General features: G+C 40.2%; 2 protein-coding genes across 4 annotated transcripts in view; both read left to right on the top strand.

Moving 5' to 3' along the window:
• Window positions 1–284: 284 nt before the first annotated feature.
• LOC119647310 (WD repeat domain-containing protein 83) lies at window positions 285–8874 on the top strand. The gene is made up of 3 exons (XM_038048228.1): window positions 285–429; window positions 7927–8649; window positions 8710–8874. The coding sequence occupies exons 1-3, from the start codon at window positions 360–362 to the stop codon at window positions 8826–8828; spliced, it is 912 nt and encodes a 303-aa protein (XP_037904156.1). The 5' UTR covers window positions 285–359; the 3' UTR covers window positions 8829–8874.
• A 2-nt stretch (window positions 8875–8876) lies between these two features.
• LOC119647307 overlaps window positions 8877–19810 on the top strand; it is a 34808-nt gene continuing 23874 nt past the window's right edge. Inside the window, exons 1-11 of one of the 3 annotated variants that reach the window (XM_038048221.1) lie at window positions 8877–8999; window positions 9054–9104; window positions 9267–10533; window positions 11265–11640; window positions 13648–13945; window positions 13997–14182; window positions 14244–14377; window positions 16073–16526; window positions 17097–17348; window positions 17399–17548; window positions 17616–17709. In XM_038048221.1, coding sequence (XP_037904149.1) covers window positions 8973–8999; window positions 9054–9104; window positions 9267–10533; window positions 11265–11640; window positions 13648–13945; window positions 13997–14182; window positions 14244–14377; window positions 16073–16526; window positions 17097–17348; window positions 17399–17548; window positions 17616–17699 — 3279 coding nt within the window. In that variant the 5' untranslated portion in view covers window positions 8877–8972 and the 3' untranslated portion in view covers window positions 17700–17709. Of the gene's footprint in view, window positions 9000–9053; window positions 9105–9266; window positions 10534–11264; window positions 11641–13647; window positions 13946–13996; window positions 14183–14243; window positions 14378–16072; window positions 16527–17096; window positions 17349–17398; window positions 17549–17615; window positions 17710–19810 lie in introns of those variants that run through there. The other 2 variants (XM_038048223.1, XM_038048224.1) reach the window with 2 other exon arrangements.

The following is a 19810-nucleotide window of genomic DNA, read 5'->3' as shown; positions in this document are numbered from 1 at the left end:
TGAGAGATGAGTTGGGAGAGAACATGTGGTTGTTGGAAGAGCAGTAACAAACAGACCACTGATCTCTTAGTGTAGTAGAATTCAAGTACTTCAGATAGGACAGCCTTCATAAGTGGAAATGTTGCTTTTTTATACAAGTAACTTAACTACCGATGAATAGCTTCTGATTATGATTAAATTTCTAATATATTTTGATATTCTAAATGTCCGATTAACGCGACTAACCCTCCTAATAATTAATATCGTCCTCCAATGAACCACAGTTTAGCAATCGCTGATATGCTGTTGACAGACGTTTCGGCATTTGGAAATAAGTAAACAAACGATTTCGTCCGCGGTGTTTTGCCTTGGAACTAGCAATGACCGCTTTGGTGTTAAAAAAGACGATTGACTGCAACCAGGGAGCTGTGAGAGCTGTCCGCTATAATGGTAATTACATTTAATCGTTATCCTCAACTTCTCTGCGACCTAATTCCCTAATATTTTTGTAAGTTTCACGTAATATACAAACGAGGTAATATTTGGCTAAAAAATGTAGAGAAGGCAGTAAGGCACCTTTCCTTCTCTAAATTCTAAAATTCTATTCTAAAATTACATTTTGGTAACGCCGCAAACCCGATTATCATCATCGTCAACTGCGGCGCAACAACCGGTGTCCGTTCTAGATTTGCCTTAGTAAGGTGCTCCGAACATCCCGATTTTGCGCAGAGGTCCATCAAATCGATATCCCTAACGCATTTCTGAGACCATAGTCTATAATCTAGGCTATGTTGACTTCCAAAAACGGTGCTCGGATTTGTTGGTAATATTGTAGTTGCTATCGGTTGTGATTTTCGGTTAAGAAAGATGCATGATAGAACCTCCCCTTATCAGAGCGCTGTTGAGGTGAATCACCATGAGCACGTAGGACTGTTCAATTTCTGGCAAGTTCCCCCAGCATATTTATCTCCCTTAGCCGTTCCTCTTATTTTCTGTTTGTTATGGCGGCTTACACCTTTCCAATAGGTCGATAAAGTGACCGTTTCTGCTCTCTTCCTGGCCAGCTTCTCCGCTACCTCATTGCCTTTTAAACAATTTTACCGAAAGCGTGTTTAACTTCTGTGCCGTGTATCCTAACGGTTCTTAAGGGGGTCATCTCGTGTGTCGGGTTGGAGAAATCGATTTTTTTTGCATGAATTGTATATATATAGTGGAGAATATGTGGGCAAAGGGATTTTCCGATATTCCAAGTCGTTCAGAAATTACAGTGTTAAACAGGTAAGGAGTGTTCAGTGATTTTTTTAAATGGATCGTACGAAGGGAGATCGCTTTAACGTTCAACGTCATGCTCGCACTAAAAAAAGAGTATTTCATGGGAATCGATATCAGAGAAGAAAAAGGACTTCGCATCAACATCAGCAAAGACACTTTTAGCAAGCATGAACATGGATGTTCCAATTGCGACAAGTTTTGTATATTGTATATTGGATTTTGCTGGAGTTTTCTCCGGTATTTCTGCAAATTTCTGCAAATAATAAAATATACGTAGTAGTAAAAAAGGAATGCGTAGGACATGTCGAGAAAAGAATGGGAACGCGACTTAGAAATGGAAAGAAGAGTCACAAAGGCATTGGTGGAAAAGGGGCTGGAAAACTTACTGATAAGGTTATTAACGACCTCCCTACATTTTTGGGGCTAGCTATTCGTTGACACGCAAATTCGATAGAAGGAATAAAGCAAGAAATTTGGGCAACTTTCTTCCATAAATGTTCTACAGATGAAAATCCTTAGCATCAAAATTGTCCAGCAGGTGAGGACAGTTGGTGCAAATGGCGTCAAGCGGAAGCTAAAGGAGAACTGGATAGTTTCCACCCCAAGAAGGCGCCTTTGACTGAAGAAGTTCAAACAGTCATCAAACCAAACTACGAAGATTTGTCACGAAATGATCTCTTGAACATATGTTTAGGAGCAAGAGCCCAGAATAACAATGAACTGTTAAATGCGTTGATCTGGACTTTCCCTCCAAAAGACCTTCATTCTGGGGTCAAGGTAGTAGAAATAGCCACTTTTCTGGCTGTAATTATTTTCAATGAAGGATTCAATAGCATTCTCAAAATCCTAGTGACAATGGGATGTCAAGTTGGTCTCATATGTCCGGTTTATGCCGACCGCCGTAATGAAGTGCGAATTTGGCGGTCCGAACAACGATAGACTGACCTCGCTAAAAGAGCCAGAATTGAAACCAGAGAGCAACAGTCGGCCTTACAAGACTTTTTTAAAGAAACAGATGCTCTCTATGGACCAGCTATAGCAGATTAATGGTGAGTTAAAATTCCACTGTTGAGAATCACATTTAAATTTTCAAATGCGTTTTTCTCGAAACTGCATTTTGAAAATCGGCTGCCACCATAGCTCAAAATCTATCTAACCAAATTCTTTATTTTTCACTTCTTTACATATTACATACATATTTCTACGGTCCGCAAACTAGGATAATTGCAATCGGACGGGTCGTTTTTTTTCATAAAAAAAGCCGTAAAAAAACACCAAAATCCAAAAAATTAAGTTTAAAAGCCCACCAAAAATTTACCTTTTAATATTTTCTAATTATCCTAGTTCGCGGACCGTGGAATATTGTCCACATTAAAATGCTGTTTAGTTTTGTTTCCTCGGATGAACACAGCGCCCACCAGCGCGGCAGCAGAAAAACACCTTTTTTTTGAGATGGGTGCATAAATTGACACGTATTCCGCAAACTATCTACGATTTCAAGCTGAAAAATTTATCACATATACAAGATATATCAATAAATATATGGTGAAAAAATTACGTTTCTATCTTTATCCAGTCCTCCAAAATAATTTTTCAAAAAAAGGCAAAAAAACGGCCTTCACACGGGCTGATTAAGCTGGTATCTTGGCAGCTACTCAGTCCCGCCCTTCCTCATCAGTTTCTAGTAATTTGGTAAGAAAAAAACCGAAAAGAAAATACTAAATTTTCCCGGAATGCCGTTTAACACCACTTGCTTGTCGCGTTCGTCACTTTTCGCAGGGCTAAAGAGCGGCAGCCCCCAAGTTCAACATCGATCGCTTGTGTGTGATCGACAATGGAGGAACTATCTTGCTGACTAGATGGTGAACTGAGTTACCCGCCTCAGAGTATATCGATCCAAAGTGCTATTTTTTCGGGCACTGGCCAGCTCCAAGGGGGGTCGTAAGATCTGACTGATTGCAGGATCGTGGACGCTGATCGTTGAACGGAAGGGATGGAAAACTCTATTGAACGTGGTGTTCGACATGACAAAAGGAAATTTTCTATTGTGCGATCTTCAAAATGTCCGGCGGGGAGCTGCCTTAATCGAAGGAAAGTCGATATTTTTTCTAGGCGGCATCCCGAGTTACTGATACATGACAATGAGGTTCCACTTCGATAAGAAGTTTGAAACTCATTAAAGCAACGAATGGGAGATCGTGACATTGACATATGGCTTAAACTAGCAACTGATTACTTGGTACACTGACGGATCCCTGACAGCAGAGGGAGCAGGGGTTGGGGTCATTGTTCCAAGGCAAACGCACTTCGGACCAATGGATAAGCATACCTGCATATTTCAACCTCGAAAAGAACTATAGGGGACAACATTGCTATTCTAACCGACAACCAAACGGCTATTAAGGCACTTAGGTCCAACCAGGTAAATTTCAAACTGGTATGGAACACGGTCGGCTCGTTTAATAAGGTCTGGATACTCTGGGTTCCAGGCCATATCGGGTTAAAAAGCAATGAAACAGCGATAGAGGTAGCCAGAAAAGGAGCAGCGACGCCGCTATATGGCCCACAGCCATTCTCTGAACTCGGAAATGGTTTCATAGCTACGTCATTGAAAAATGATGAGGAATGGAACTTTACTGGTCGAATTTACCAGGAAGTCCAGAGTGCTCATGGGGGGATACGAACCCAAGCGCTCGAAAGATTGTTTAAACCTCACCAAAAAGAAAATCTGGATCATAATAAGAATACTCACTAGTTCCTGGAGGCTAAGCTATTATCTGGGGGAGTACGGACACTGCAGATTCTATGCGGGGAGTAATGAAACCTCCACACATATCTTGGTACAGTGTCCGGAACTTTTGCGAAGTAGATTTAGGCACCTGGGAGAGTAATTAATACCAGACCAAGTTGAAACAATTGTAAGTAGGGAACACAATAAAGTTTCTGTCGGTTAAAGATTTAAACGACATGCTAGCTAGCTTCCTAGCATTTGGACTCGGACGATCCTAACTACTTAAACGATAAAGGGTGGTAGGTTGGTGAGAGAATCCGTCGAGGACTCTCCGCAGCATCAAACACGAATGCAAAATGGTGTATTTCTGCATGCTTTGAACCAGGACATCAAAGGTAGCCATGAAGCATTTAGGGATAATACCTGTAGCTGACAATATTATGGGAACTACAAACACTTTTTCAAGATGTCAAATTTCTTTAATTTCCCGAGCTAGCTAGTGGTTCATAGTTCACCTTCTTCTCCACGTATTTCCGTTGGAAGTTGCTATTATGGGGGTAGCAACTTCAATAATATAGGCGGAGCCACCCGTCTTGTCAACTAACAGCACGTCAGGCTTGTTTTGCGAAATGTGGCGATCAGTTAGAACTTGTCGGTCCCAATTCATGCTATAAGCAGAACTATTCAGTGTTGCCTACGGCTCATCAGCCCATGCTTGCTTTAGAAATATTCTCTTTATTAAATAAAATAGATCAAACTTCAATAATATCGTCTCCTGTCAGGCCGTAAGTTGTTTCCACGGCCATTCAATGCAGCCGCAGAGGCGAATTCACGGTGGCGTTCAGGTCCGCGCCTCCGATTCGCTGCCACAAGATTTTGGTGAATCACCTTACATACAGCATTGTGTCTATTCATATATTGCACTGGTGCCATTACACTGCAGTCAGAAATGAGATAGCCCAGCACACAGCCATCTGCTCGACAAATGGCTGCCAAAGACAATTCACATGTTTTCCTGCATTACCTTCGACTTCTATTCATCGATCCGCTCTTGGTCTGACTTCACCCCAATCAGAGGATTGAAAGATCGATCATTCAAGTTAAATGGAGCCAGCATATAATCTGCCTTAAGCTGCATACAAGGGACTCACCAGCATGGGTTCCTTGCAGAATGCGTAAGTATTTGTAGGATTTATGGATACGGAGGTCATCAATACTGTGTTTGGCATGCGGCTCATGATGACCTTTGCGGATGGCTTGGATTCGACACTTGTCCCATCCGAATATCACGGCCTACTATTCGCAACAGAATTCTAAGGTGGTCATCACTACCAGCATATAACTTGATGTCATCGAAGTACATCAAGTGTGTCAGCTCACTTAGCACGTAGGCCATATTTGATTGCGAAATCATGCCCTCTATCATCATTCAGTAGCCATGAAAGGGGGTTCAGGGCCATGCAAAACAGAAGGGGACTCAAGGAATCCCCCTGGACTATGCCTCTCTGTATATGGATAGACTCTGAGGTATTGGCACCCTCAGATGAACGCGCTGATACATAGGACATCGATTAGCCAAGTATACGGGACGCTGTCAAAAGCCTTAGCATAATCGACATAGCAACTAAAGCGGTTTCTTAGGCCTGTCTTACAACTACCGAGTCGATAATGAGTTGCTCTTTGCAACCCCTTGAACCGCTTCGGCAGCCCTTCTGCTCCTCGGACAGAATGTTATTGGTCTCGAGGTGCGCATTAACCCTTGCCACTAATAATGGAAATTTGTAGAGGGTTGGTATGGACGTAATCGATCTTGTGTCTGCAGGATCCTGCGCCGTGTCCTTTTTAGGGACAAGGTAGGTAATTCCCGCAGTGAGGAAGGGCGAAAATTCCTCCAGCCGCCTAAAAACGGGACAAATTGTACCAACTCGTCCTCCAGGTTGGGGGTTGGGTAGGATTGACAACTCTACACGGACAACAACTTGATACGAAGCCGCAAAAGGAGCCTCGGATTGGACTGATAACACAACGACGAACCCGGCAACGTAAACGAAATTACGATTTGCGCATTTTCTCATGGAACGTGCGCTCCATGTACAAAGAAAGAAGCAGTGTTGCAGGAGATGCGTTACACAGGGACCGGTTTCCTGGCGAAGAGACACTACGCCATATATTGTAGTGGTCATCCATTAAATCATGTGCTCGGAGTAGGTTTTTAGAAATACCTGGTTTGCGCGGAAAGCGGTTTACAAACAAACGTAAGCCTCTCCAGACGGAACCACTTACAATCAAATTGACCACGTATTGATCAAACGCCGCCCCCGCTAAGCCTTGATAAATGTCAGTACTTATAGGGGGCCAATATAGACTCGGATCACTATCTCGTTGGCATCGTGCTCCGGGCCCCAATTACAACACCACCTACATCTCCTCTGACAATCAGGTGAGAGTGAATACTGAAGTCATCCACAACACCTATGAATGGGAACTAGATGTCGGAATGACCGCAATCAACAGAGAGCCTGGAGATGAAGCATCAACAAATGATCTTCACAATCCCCTGAAGAACGTTATTGTTGATACCGCCACAAACATTTTTGGTCCCATTTGCAAAAAAGTCGGAACGGCTGGTTCGACGATGAATGTAAGCTAGTAACGGAACGCTAGAATGCCGCATACCGAGTAATGTTGCATTCTCAAAGGGCACGGGCACGGGAAAAAGAAGCCTGGGAGAACCAACAGGTCTGTAAGCTCGAAAAGTACAGGGAGCAACCGCACCAGGCGCGCAAGTTTTACCAACAAGTCAGCAAGATGAAGCCATACACACCTCGATGGTCATCCTGCCGAAACAAAGAGGGAAATCTGATTTCCGACAGAATGGGCATATTGGAGCTGTAGGTTGAGTGTTCTGATAAACTGCTCAACAACCAAATAGGTGGAGATCCCGCCAATCGAAGACGACGGCCAAATACTGCCACCAACAAGTATAGAAGAAACAGTCCGTGCAATTCATCGGCTTAAAAATCATAAGTCGACAGGGGCCGATGGAATGACAGCCGAAAGGATGAAATATGGAGGCGACCAGTTACACCAAGCGATTCATCAACTAATGCTCAAGGTGTGGGACAACGAGTCAATGCCTGACGACTGACAACGAGATATGATCCCATACATAAAAAGGGAGATATCACGCAGTACAGCAATTATAGAGGTATCATGTTGCTGAGTACCATCTATAAAATATTCTCCGTTATTTTCCTAGATCGGATAGTCCCATACGTCCAGAACATCATTGGCCCATACCAAAGAGGCTTCACTCTAGGCAAATCAGCAACAGATCAGATTTTCACTCTGGAGCAAGCGATGGAAAAAATGTTGGAATATGGACATCAGTTGCACCACCTTTTCATAGACTTTAAAGCCGCCTATGATAGTTTACACGGCCATGAGAGAATTCTGCATCCCGACCAAATAAGGCTGACCCTGATCAATGTACGAGATGTCAATTTAGATAAAAGCAGCAAGATCATCACATCAAATCGCACTGGTCAAACGAGAAGAATAAAGATAGGAGACTATAACTTTGAGACCGTTGATTATTTCTCCTATCTAGTGTCGAAAATCGTAACCGATAACAGCTACGACGATGAAATCCGCGCACGAGGCAGACCTGCCTGAAATGGATCGATGGCGATCGTAGACCTCGGCGCAAAACCGGGATATCTGCAGTTCCTTATTAAGGCAGGCCTAGCCCGGATAGCAGTTGTTGCGCCGTTAATGATGATTATTCTCCTCACATTGTACAAATTGTGTAAATCAGTGTACACTTTCCACACCTGCAATCTGAGACCTCACGGAAATATTATATAACTTTAATTTGTTATGAAGTGTCACTTAATAGTCTCCGGAAAGGAAAACTTCAAAAGCATTTCTCTTTTCATTCACAGTTGACGGTTCCTATTGTCTTACCTGTGGCTCCGATAAGAAAATTAAACTTTGGAATCCAAATAATGGTCTTATATTGAAAACATATGGTGGACACGCCGACGAAGTTACCGATGCGGCTGGAAGTTGCGACAGTTGTCACATAGTTTCGTCTAGTATTGATAAAAGCATCATTTATTGGGATGTATCGACAGGACAACCTCTTCGACGGCTTCGTGTTCATGCTGGAGGAGTGAACTGTGTACGATTCAATGAAGACTCATCAATAGCTGTTTCCGGTTCAAAGGACAATACAATCATGTGCTGGGATATTCGAACACGAAAACTTGAACCAATACAAGTGATGAAAGATGCAAAAGACTGCATTACATCTTTGATTGTGACTAATTATAAAATAATCGCTGCATCGCTCGATGGTGCAATAAGACATTACGATATACGAGCTGGCGAGTTAAGCTGTGATAAAATTGGAGAGCCAGTTACATACATAGCACAAACTAGTGACGAACAATGCATTGTTGCTGCTTGTTTAGATGGAGTTGTTAGACTTATTGACAATGACAGTGGTGACTTGCTATCAGAATATACAGGACATCAGGCCGAGGACTATCATATTGAATGTGGGATTTTGTCTAACGATTCACAAATAGTGTCGGGTTCGATGGAAGGCTGTGCAGTTATATGGGACCTAATAGAAGGGAAGGAAATATCCAGGCTGAACATCGGTAATAGAAAAGTTTCAACTCATATTTCACAATAAAAACTACACGTATATTCCCTCACAGGTCAAGGTGTTGTTCACTCGCTGACCACGCATCCAACGGGACCAGAAATGATTTTGGCGAAACGACGGGATATTTATATTTTCGGGCTTCAATCTAATGACAATGATCTAACTGAATAAAATTATTAAACTCTAACTCAATAAAGGTATAAAAATTGCATTTTCATTGAAGCGATTTAAGCATCCGCGCATTTTCTGCCAAAATTTATTCGTGATATCAACGTCATTTTCAATTCGAATATATGATCCATTTCATTGGTAACGATGTCCGCACGGAAAAAAGCCGCAAAGGTGAAATTTATCTTAAATTGATGTTACATTTATGTTATATGTACATACCTGTAGGAAATTAGTCCGAAAAAAACGCTTGTGAGCCCACGACGGGAAAAAAGCAAGGTAATTGACTATAATTCAATATAATAATGCAACGTCCTTCGAATCAATTTCATTGAACCAAAACTAGAGAACGAATGGAATTTTCTAATCCAATGAAAATTCACAACAAGTTTTCCAAAATTTTCCGTTTTTACCATTCTAGACTTATTTTGTTTTAAATAGTTATCCACATCACTGCGTTCGGATCTAATACCGACAACGAAGCCACGAGTATCATTGAATATCAAGATAACATCAATCGAGAATTTAACAGAATACAGCAAAAATGTGAATTGCAATGATTTTAAAATAGAAGTATCTCATCATAACTTCCAAGTAACTCCTCTAAATGAGAACTCTGGTGAAATTTATGTCTGTCCATGTGAACCAAGCGAAGATGTCCTATCTGATGAATACTTCTCAGCAAGGAATTTCAACACTTCGCTAACCACTTCGGCTTTTTCATCTGCTCCTAAAATTGACGTCATGAGCTTGGAATGTTTATACAGCATTCAAATTGATCCAACTGATATTGATGATCTGAATAAGCTGGTAGATACACCATTATTGTTCACCCTATATCGACTTGATGAAGTTGCAGATCAACTACAGACACCGAGGATAACTGTTGTTGATTCCATGATAGAAAACCTAAAGAAGAAAAGTAGTAAGAAAAGAGTTAATAAACGCGATAAACGTGAGAAAGTGGAATCATCTTCTGCAGTTGAAACTGTTATTTTGGATAAAATTCCTAATATGTCAAAAACTCCTGTTGGATATGCCCATTTGGATTTGGTGAGCTATGTTAAAAACAAACCCCTCCAGCAATTGGAGGAAATCTACGTCTATCCGATCACGGTTTTAGCCGACTTGAAAACACCCAAAATTAAAGTTCAAGTTAGCTCTGCTGAAGCACTCAACCAAATGAGCGACGAATCTATTTGTAATTGCATAACGATTACGTTAGAAGATATTTTTAATCCACCTGACTTTTTGTTTAATTCGGAAATCGAGGTCTTGGTAGATGTTTCTTTAATAACTAGACAGACGGGAGAAGGTGATTACGAAACTAAAAAAATTGTGACATTCTCTCATGGCAAATTATGCAAATACGAACCGAACGATTTATTCAAAAGATGGAACAAATTGGGAGATGTTGACTGCATTGGTTTGTTGACACAATTAGAAGTTAATAGAAGCCTCAGAGGGATACATAATTCAAAAAATATTGATTTTTCTGTAATAAATGGACATTTTCCTGTTATACGCTTCAACTCAATTAGCCGACAAGTATTGATAGGAAACGCTTGTCCTGAATTAGAAAATCTGATTAATTACAGCGACGAGCAAGTTGTAGTAGAGGTGCGCTTTGTTTCTAGTAAGCAAACAGAAGACGGACAGGCAATGTACTTAGGAACTCTGGATTTATCGCCTCTTTTGTATCCTGAAGGTGAGTGAATTTTATACTTTCTTATTTTATATGTATATATCACTTTATATGTATATATATCAAATCGAATTTTTGGAAAGACAGTGGCTTTGAAACTCGTAACTAGAAGAGACGCTACTGGCTAACCCACTTGGGTTAGACTAGTTTAGAAAAATGGTAAGGCAGTGCTCAGGTCAAGCTGGGTTTCATCGAGCTATCTCAGAATGCATCTACACAAACGATTTGCTAGCTACGCTTCCTGTAGACTTTTGCGATTCTAACGCAGAGAACGTAAAGACATCAAGATGTCCTCATTGGTCCTATAACTACATTGTCGCGCTTTGAAGTTTCGGAAATAAATACGTGATATATGTTGCTCCACTTGAAAACTCGATTTGCTACCGCTAACAACGGTGCGAGTCTATACTGAGTGCAGGTGTGATACTGAGCCTCAGCAGTGATACTGGTGGATGCAAGACCTTCCTCAATCTCTAGCGAAGTAAGGAGTACGGCACCCGAGTTGTAAACGCAACTCCACGCTTGAGGCCCGAAGGCCCCTCTTGTATGTAACGAAAACCAAGTGTATCACCAAATTGATTCACTACTTGCAGTCCTGAAGGAAATCCACAGTTTTGCAAATATACAGGGGCAGAACAACGTCTGTCGGGTTCAGCTAGTGATGATAGACTGACTAAGAATATTTTAATGTCTGTTTTTATTGACTAGTACATTCATTTAATTTTTTATTCTAGTTAAATCCGGGCGATTCGTAGTCCCAATCAAGAGATTTGATAAGCCCGAGATTCCAGCTATTCCGAAACCTGAGAAAAAAGCACAGAAGAAAAGATCTGTTGCTCTGGGTGTAAAAAAAATGGAAAAAACACCTTCCGGTCTTACTCGGGCTACACAGTCTATTGACACGTTACCGACGAAACCAACTGGTGTATTACGAAATCGAAAAGAAATGAAGTCACAAACAATAGAAAAGTTAGAAATTGAATTGGCCGAAACTAGATACTGCGTAGCATCAATGATTGAATCACCACTTGGCGAGAACCTTTTTCTTGTTTTGGAAATTTGTTTCACAATTCCAATAACTGAATCAAGATCTAAAACTATTTGTGCCGAGTAGGTATATACTTATATTATATTCTTAATTCCATCCCATGATATGGTCAGCAGGGGAGCTGTTGCCCTTCCTCAAAATTTGTCTTACTCCCTCCCCCTCTTCCTATCCAATTCCACTTCCATCTTCTAATAAACTCGTCTACAGATATCACCTTACTAAATTGTGTACCTTGACTAATTAGCTCTATATTTGGAGAGGGAGGGAAACAGAATTGGATTGAAGATAAACACCAACAAAATCTAAGTTCGCAGTCTGACGGGTGCTGATGGTGGCATCGAACTTGATAGTACCCGACCCATTAATGGCGCTTAATGCGCCTTGCCTCGAGGTTATTTCGCACATGACATGACCGTACCAGCGGAGACGTCCGTCTTGCAATTTTTTCACAATAGGTGCAACTCCATAGCAAACACAGATGTCCTCATTTTGGAAGTAATCATAGCGCGACATGCCACTGATCCTTCACGAGAAGCCGTATATTGCCTTTTGTAGCTAGCCAGCACTCGGAACTATAGAAGGCGCAAGCAACCGGCCCTGGGGAATATTTTTCATGTGATATATTCGTTGATAATGATGAGCAAATTCTTCTGATGAAATCCACTCGAAATATTCCCGCCATGGGCCTGTTGTGACTCGTCGATCAGTAAACAACGTATCATTCTTTTTATCAACACGACGTAGACACAAGTCGATACAAATCTCTTGAATATTCATCAGTTCCTTAGTCAGTGCCATAACAATACTCTAGACGATCAGTTTGCCATAATTTTGTCATTCTGACTGACGACAGACTGATGAAATACGGATCGTGTAAGGCTGACCTAAAACCTTTTAAACGATTTCATCAATCTACAATAAGTCAATTCATCAAAAATGAACTGATGAATTGATTGATGGCCGGACGTGTTCAGGGTAAACAAAACAACAAAAACTCGTTTTTATTGAATGGTTCGGATCTTTACCATTCGGAGGTCATGTTTCGATTAACAACACAATAACAACTGCACTACACGCAACTAATCATCAATCCAGCCAGACTGACAGAATTTATTTAAAAATTTGAATTTTCATCAGTCCATCAATCAGTTCAGACTGACGCCAGACTGACGAAATACTGGTCGTCTATGGTCAGGCGATACGCCCGCTACTCTCATTACATTTACCGAAATGCTTATCCCCATGACAATGGAGTCGTCGGCAAGCACTTTACTTTTTTTGGGGCCAGTAGTTGCCAGAAGGTGCGATGCGTAAGCGATGTAGAAGTGAATCGTGTCGTCAGCTGAAATGGTAGTGAGCTTCATCAATCGGTCATCATTGGCTGACCTTACACGATCAGTATTTCACCAGTCTGCCATAAGTCAATCCATCAAAAATTGTCTGATGGACTGACGTGTTTAATATAAACTAAACGACAAAAAACTACTTTTGTTGCATGTATTTGAAGAGCCGAACCATTCGGAAGTCATGTTTGGATTAAGAACACAATAGCAACTGCACTACACTCAACTTATCATCAGCCCAGCCAGTCTGACAGATTTTATTTAGAAACTAAAATTTTCATCAGTCATTACCATTAAAATATCCTAGACGACAATTTTGCCATAATCCTGACATCGGTGGCGTGTGGTTGCACCGATCGTGGAGAAATTTTGAGAGAGACGTCTTCAATGATATGGTGATGTAATTCGCGCTAACAAGAATTGGTCTGAACATCGAAGTCGATGGGAATCGGTTAAAAAGGCGGCCGAAACAATCATGGTTTGATACGCTTGGTGGTGATTTGGACGCTTCGTGACTGCATCCAGATCAGCAAATGACAGAGAAAAATGGCGCAGCTAATCATGACGAACCAAACCTGCTTTTGCCCATTTCATCTAATTGTGTATCGGAATTGCTGGGTAGTTAAGAGATCTTATTCCATAAGTCAAGGGAGAAAAGAAGAGATTACTTTGCCTTAGTTCGTATTTAAAAACAAAATTTTCATTATATCATTTTTCTATATGCAGGCTTGTGAAAGCTACTATTCCAGAAGTTGATGAGGTGCAAGAGGAAACACATTTTAAGGTCTTAGCGGAGACCATAGAAGAAGAACTAGAGCAACAGATTGTAAAAATTCTGCAAAGTCTCCCAGTTCATATAAACGCAGACGTGATTCTTAGCAGTAGTCGCACAGGACTAGCGGACAATATTGATGAGGTTCCCTTTCTTAAAGAGATAAAAGAAAACATGACCAATACAATTATGAGACTAGTAGCTGTCAAATACAATCATAACCGGAAAACTTCGGACAATAGTCATTTCAAGGTGATACAAATGGGTTTGTAATGTAAAAAACTACCTTTGAATTGACTGCAGGATTTGATGTCTGTTGTTTACAATAACTTAACTGAGAAAATCGGGTTCATCATAAATGACTATTTTTCTGGAAAAGACAATTCAGTTAAACTGAAGCAGCGAGCTCGCAAGGATCTACATATGTTTATTGCTAAGGAATTCCATGTATTAAATTATGCAGTTGCCTCGAGGGATGTATACAAACAAGTATGTATGCTGGCGATATCTAAAAAAACCTCTTGTCCTCAATCTGTTTTAATGCTTGTAGAGACTCGAAGATCCGGAAAACTACGAAGAAACCATGCTTGATTTAGCCATTGATGACTTGGCAAATATGCGTTATGAACAGGCCAATGGGAGAATTAAGGAACTACTTTTGCGCAATAACAAAAATTTATACGGGTAGGTACAATTTTGAGTCTTTCACTATGTCAAAGTAATAGTGAAAGTGGGGGTTCTAGTGCAATAACAAATGGTTATCAGAATAATGTTTCAATGCAAAAATCAATGAGTTAGAAGAACGTAATTTTTAACTAAAATTTATTGACAAATAGGGACCCAATGTAATCTGAACGTTTCCAAAATAACTAGGCATCTTCGACTATTGACATTAATCCTTACTTGGAGTACTGAGATGAAATGACTGATTCAAGTCTCAAATTATTCGCTTTCCCCATTCTGTCTAATCTGTGCAATTACCATTAGGGCGGAAGGATGTAAAACAATTATATGGCAATTAGTGTACTCAAAAGTAACCGTATAAATAGGCATAGTTTAAGGCAAATCATTTAATTAGGTATTATCACTGATGAAGAAGACACGTGGTCTCCGAAACAATTGAATGCTATACAAAATAAACAAATTTACAGAATAAGGGGAAAAAATCTAGTTCTTTTTCTAATTTAAATATTCTCTGCTGTGTGGAAAAAGCAGAGGTTAGTGTGGTTTCCCGAATCCAGTAAGCCACCTAGAAACCCAGCATTATGGCATCCAATCCGCTTATTGGATACAATCAGAACGATGATGGCGAAAGCCATCTTCAACAGACTACTACCCATCGTCAAAAATGGCAATGGCCTGCAGGAGCGCCAGTATGGATATGGCGCGCTCACTACAGTGGAGACACGGAATCGTGGCAGATGCTCTGGCGTGTTGGCGTTGGATGTAAAAACGCATTCAATTCCGCCAACTGGAACAGAATTACAGGTACAAGGAGGGATGAACCTTCGGAGGGTCGGTGATCGTAGCTTGGCTTGAGTAGAAACACAGATTGTTGCAGCTTCAAAAATTCCCAGTTCATCACAGGACACGGTGATCGCTATAGACAGTATCTACACTGTTTTGGATTAGATAATTCGCCGAACCGTCCTGGCCGGAGGGTCCAGACCATGTCATGGTTAACCGATCGAGAGAGAAAATCTGAACCACGCGTTAGACTAGAGGCCTGAGGTCGAAAAAGAACTTGTTTGGGATTTCCCTTCAATAGTGAAAATACCGGACGAGTGGCTAAAAGAGATTTAAAGGACCAGAAGCACGAGCCCCTAAAGGTAAATCCACTCTCCGAAGTAATGCATAAATGGTAGCCCTGCAAAGTAGGTGCTGGGGAGACCAAGGTTTTTACTGGGTGGAAATCCCACACGCGTCGGAGCTAGAGCAGGGTCGAGTGTCGACACTAATACCACTAAGCTGGAGCAAACGTGTCTTTCTGTGATTTTTCGACCTCTGTTGAGCGCAATTTAAGTGTTCTAAGTTTCCTATTCTCGAGTTACAATCTTTATTTTAGTATTATTATGGTACAATGGATTACCTTATCCATTCATCCGGACCTGTATTAGAATTTAGAAAATGAGTGGCCTCTCCCTTTTTTCAATCACTCCTGAAATCGACTTTGGTAGTTAAACAGAAGACGTCAGTGGGAAATATCGACAAAAGACAGCTATCTGTGGAAGTGTTCCAACTTTATTATTGTATTTTGAGTATGATATAAGGCAATCGATTTGGAAATTATATTTATAACAATTGTAAAAGTTTCAAGCATCGCAGAGACCAGAATAGAAAGCAAAGGAATATACTTGTCTTTTTCGATTTCAATTTCAGATTAATTATTCAAGCCTACATTGAGTACATATCTAACGGATTGGAAAGTCTCTATCCACTTTTAACAAACATTGTAAATCTGTGTCCGGATAATGTAGAAGTTTGGACACTCCTCTATGTTCTATACAAAAATAAAAACTATCGCGCCGGCTTTAAGCACGCGAAAATGATGTATGAAACAAATTGCGCGGATAGTTTAGTGTGGTTGCCATTCTTTTGCTCACGTAAAGAACCGTATTTTGAGGCACAATTCGATGACTGTGCACCACACAATTGCATCTACATCTTCCTAAAATTGGGTACTCTGAAGTTCGCTGAAATGGTTTACGATTTATTTAAGGAAAATATAAAAGAAAACGCAAGAATTATAATCACGTCAACATTATATTTACTTACAATGCAATACGAATCCGGATTGAGAAACTTGAAAACTTTCAGACGGAATTCGAAAACGGTACGAAAACATATTTTTATTTGTTTTTAATTAACAAACATCCCCTTACCTTAGACAAAAAGCCCTTCGAACCGCCTTACTTTGTTCGGCGGTCATCTTTCCTTCCAGCAGACACAGGAAGGGGGCGGGGGGATTTTTACGCAATTAAACCATCTCTCGCGATGATGTAACTCAAATTTTCCCCGTCCAGCAGCTTACTCTTGCATAATTTCCGTTCAAATTTACTAGAGAGCAGTTTAGTGGTCAACTTCAGCACCTTAGTTAACTCTACTGTGGAATTGATTTGTAATTCCACATAAGTCTTAGCCCTTACACAATGTTTATACCGGTATTTCTCGCGAAAGAAATAAAAAATAAAGCAATAAAAATGTTTTCCTTCACTATGGTATTTATCTGATTAAGGACGCCTCGATTTAACTCTTTTGAGTCGTGATCAAATTAGAGTTATCTGTGGGCTCTGGTGTTTTTATATATTTATAAAAATGTGGGTTATATCGAAATCGGTCTAAGAAGATTTGCTAAAGGCTTATATTTCAAAAATATGTAAAATGCTTTTTGTGAACATTCTAGGACATACTTGTACATCTCTACGAAGGACATTTCCTATTCGCATTAGGCAAGGAAGAGGAAGCCATCTTAGAATACCAAATTGTGTTTCATTCGGGACAAACGGAAGTTTCAAGTCAAATTGCTGCACTGCGCTGTGGGTTTTGGGATATCAAACATAAGAAATACGAGTCGGCCAAGACATATTTTTCGGCATGCGCACAGACTATGGGGACATTCTTATCGTGGTATGGATTGGGCATCACATTCTTTCGGGTAACATTCTATTAAATAACCAAGGTAGTGGATGAAGTTGTCTGTTTCAGACAAATCAACTCGATGAGGCGGAATCTTGTTTTTCAAAAGCTACGGACATATACAAACCGTTTGCAGAAGTTTGGATTTATTTGGCCATGATTAACTTGAAACTAAATAAACAGAATGAAGCAATTGTCTGCTATCAAAAAGCTAAAAAGGTTGCATTTTCTTATATGTTATTAATATATGTGGTGTTCTTTTATTATCTCTATCCTTACCTTACAGTATTGTCCAACTACAACAGAACTTTGGGATGAAATGATATGCTTTTTTCGTAAAATGAATGTAGCATTGCCAGTTTTGTTTTGAGACACTTTATAATATACCTGTATGTATACTTGTGATTGGTGTATATTATTACAAATGCTATGAAAATTTGTTGTATTGCCTCCAGATTGCCCTTAATAATAATAATCAGCGCCTTGAAGTGGGTTAGAGCACTTCATTCAAGACCGCAATGGTACACTACAGCACGCTGTAGGAGGCAATGTGGTCAGCATTGTGCTTACCCGTGACTATTACCCTGATTTGACTCAGCTCCTCATTCAGAGCTGAGTGAACTGGTATCCGACATCCAGTCACGATAATAAATCACTCTACCACCAGTAAAATTTGAACCGCGACCTTCCACTAGAACAGACCACGAGCCATCAGGACACCCACCCATTTTGCCCTTGCTGGATATAAAAATCGCCTCTGGGATCTCCCTTTTTCTGGGCCTAAATTTATAGCGTTGTGTCACCTGTGATATTATTATTGGGGGAAAAGATTTCGACTGTACCTTATGAGTTCTTTTCCCTTTTTCGACCTGCAATAATAGATCTCACCATGTTTTCCATGACTTGATGCATGTTGTGCTTGTCTTTGATTAACTGTGAAAACTCATGTAGTTTTGCTCAAAGCTGTATAAGATTAGTTACTCTGGATTCGGGCTGTGCTCTCTCTCTTGATGAGCTTTTTCTAAACATGTCCATTCCCTGGTCCTGGAGTGCTTCTTGCGCATTTGAACGCTTTCGTTTTCCAGCGGTCTCCTTTCAGGCCATCGTTGTTGACTTTCATTCGTTAACCACCACCGAGGCAATGCGGTCGAAGGACATTGACGGCCCGCTTGCTCATTCGCGAAACTGCTGGTACTAAAGTTCCGAACCTCATTTTTGCCTTCTCTCGTCTTTCAATTTGGTTTTGTGTTGATGGTAAAAGTTCCTTCGACGTAGTCCGGATAACTCATAACAGATTCAAGTGAAATGAAAAAACCAAAAATTTTCTGTTAGTAGGTGCTTATAACTCGTGCTTGAACGCAGGAAAAAAAATAAATTAAAATTTGTAGTTTTGACGGAGCCGTAAATCAAAAACCCCCCTTTTTATTAAAATCGGTTTACTGTCTGTCTATCTGTCCGTCACACGCATTTTTCTCGGAGACGGTTATAGCAATTGACACCAAATTTGGTAGAAAGGTGGGAACTGTGAACGCTCACGCATATAGTGAGTTACATCCTTTTACAACGAATTTAAGGGGGGTCCCCATACATGCAAAAGGGGGGTGTAAATTTTTTTTCATCAAATATAGTCATGTGGTGTATCAAATTAAAGGTCTCGATTAGTACTTTTCGAAGCCGGTCTTAGTTTTGACTTTTGTTGAAAAGGTGGGGAGTGCGGGGGGTTGAAAGTGGTCATTTTTTTTAACGAACCCATTCTCAGAAACTACCAAAACGAAAAATCTGAAAAAAATCAGGGGGCTGCCGCTATATGGTGCCTAGGCTCCGAAATACCCTCCATACCGATACCTGTTTAAATAAAGTTAATAATAAATAAAGTTAATATACGCAGCGGTTTGGTTCTCAGAGTTTATCTAACAAAAAAAAAAATCAAAATCAAAATACATCCCATCCTGATGTCGTCGACTCAAATAAAGATTATAATGATATATTACTACGTTTTAGAAGTTTATAAAAGAGCCCTAAAATTTCTTCTAGAGAACAACATTTCTCATTAATGTAAATCATATGTATATTATTAACGAAGTTATAGTAGGAAAAAGTTTTCTATTTCTTGTGAATTCACTGCCCTCTAAAACATCATACAGAGAATATATACTATTATATATCGGTACCGCAATCAGGTGAATATTCTGTCCCCGTATGCATATATGGAAGATCTTCTGAGGTCATCTTATTTTTACTTTTATAGCTTTAGTTTGTTAATCTTACTGTGGTGTATATCATTTTACCCGGCTAGCAAATTTTTTCTATAGTACCGAAAAAGATGCTTCATTTCCCATGTACCAATCTTTCGAAGACCATTTGTCCTCAACCTCAGTGAGTTTTAGGTCAAAATGACTTTAGTCCAGCTTGTCCTTTAAAAACCTAAATCCTAATTACTTTGTTATTTAATTGGTTACTAATCCTAACTCCTGTAAATAT

This window comes from Hermetia illucens, chromosome 1 (assembly GCF_905115235.1).
Source record: "Hermetia illucens chromosome 1, iHerIll2.2.curated.20191125, whole genome shotgun sequence".
Taxonomy (NCBI): Eukaryota; Metazoa; Arthropoda; class Insecta; order Diptera; family Stratiomyidae; genus Hermetia; species Hermetia illucens.
The sequence above is the reverse complement of the archived record's forward strand: the minus strand, read 5'-3'. Positions and strand labels throughout refer to the sequence as shown.

Excerpts from the sequence above, each read along its gene's own strand:
- LOC119647310 (XM_038048228.1), top strand. The coding sequence starts at position 360 with ATGACCGCTTTGGTGTTAAAAAAGACGATTGACTGCAACCAGGGAGCT. Across the intron at positions 430-7,926 it reads GAGAGCTGTCCGCTATAATG|TTGACGGTTCCTATTGTCTT; the intron begins GTAATTACATTT and ends TTTCATTCACAG. Across the intron at positions 8,650-8,709 it reads AATATCCAGGCTGAACATCG|GTCAAGGTGTTGTTCACTCG; the intron begins GTAATAGAAAAG and ends ATTCCCTCACAG.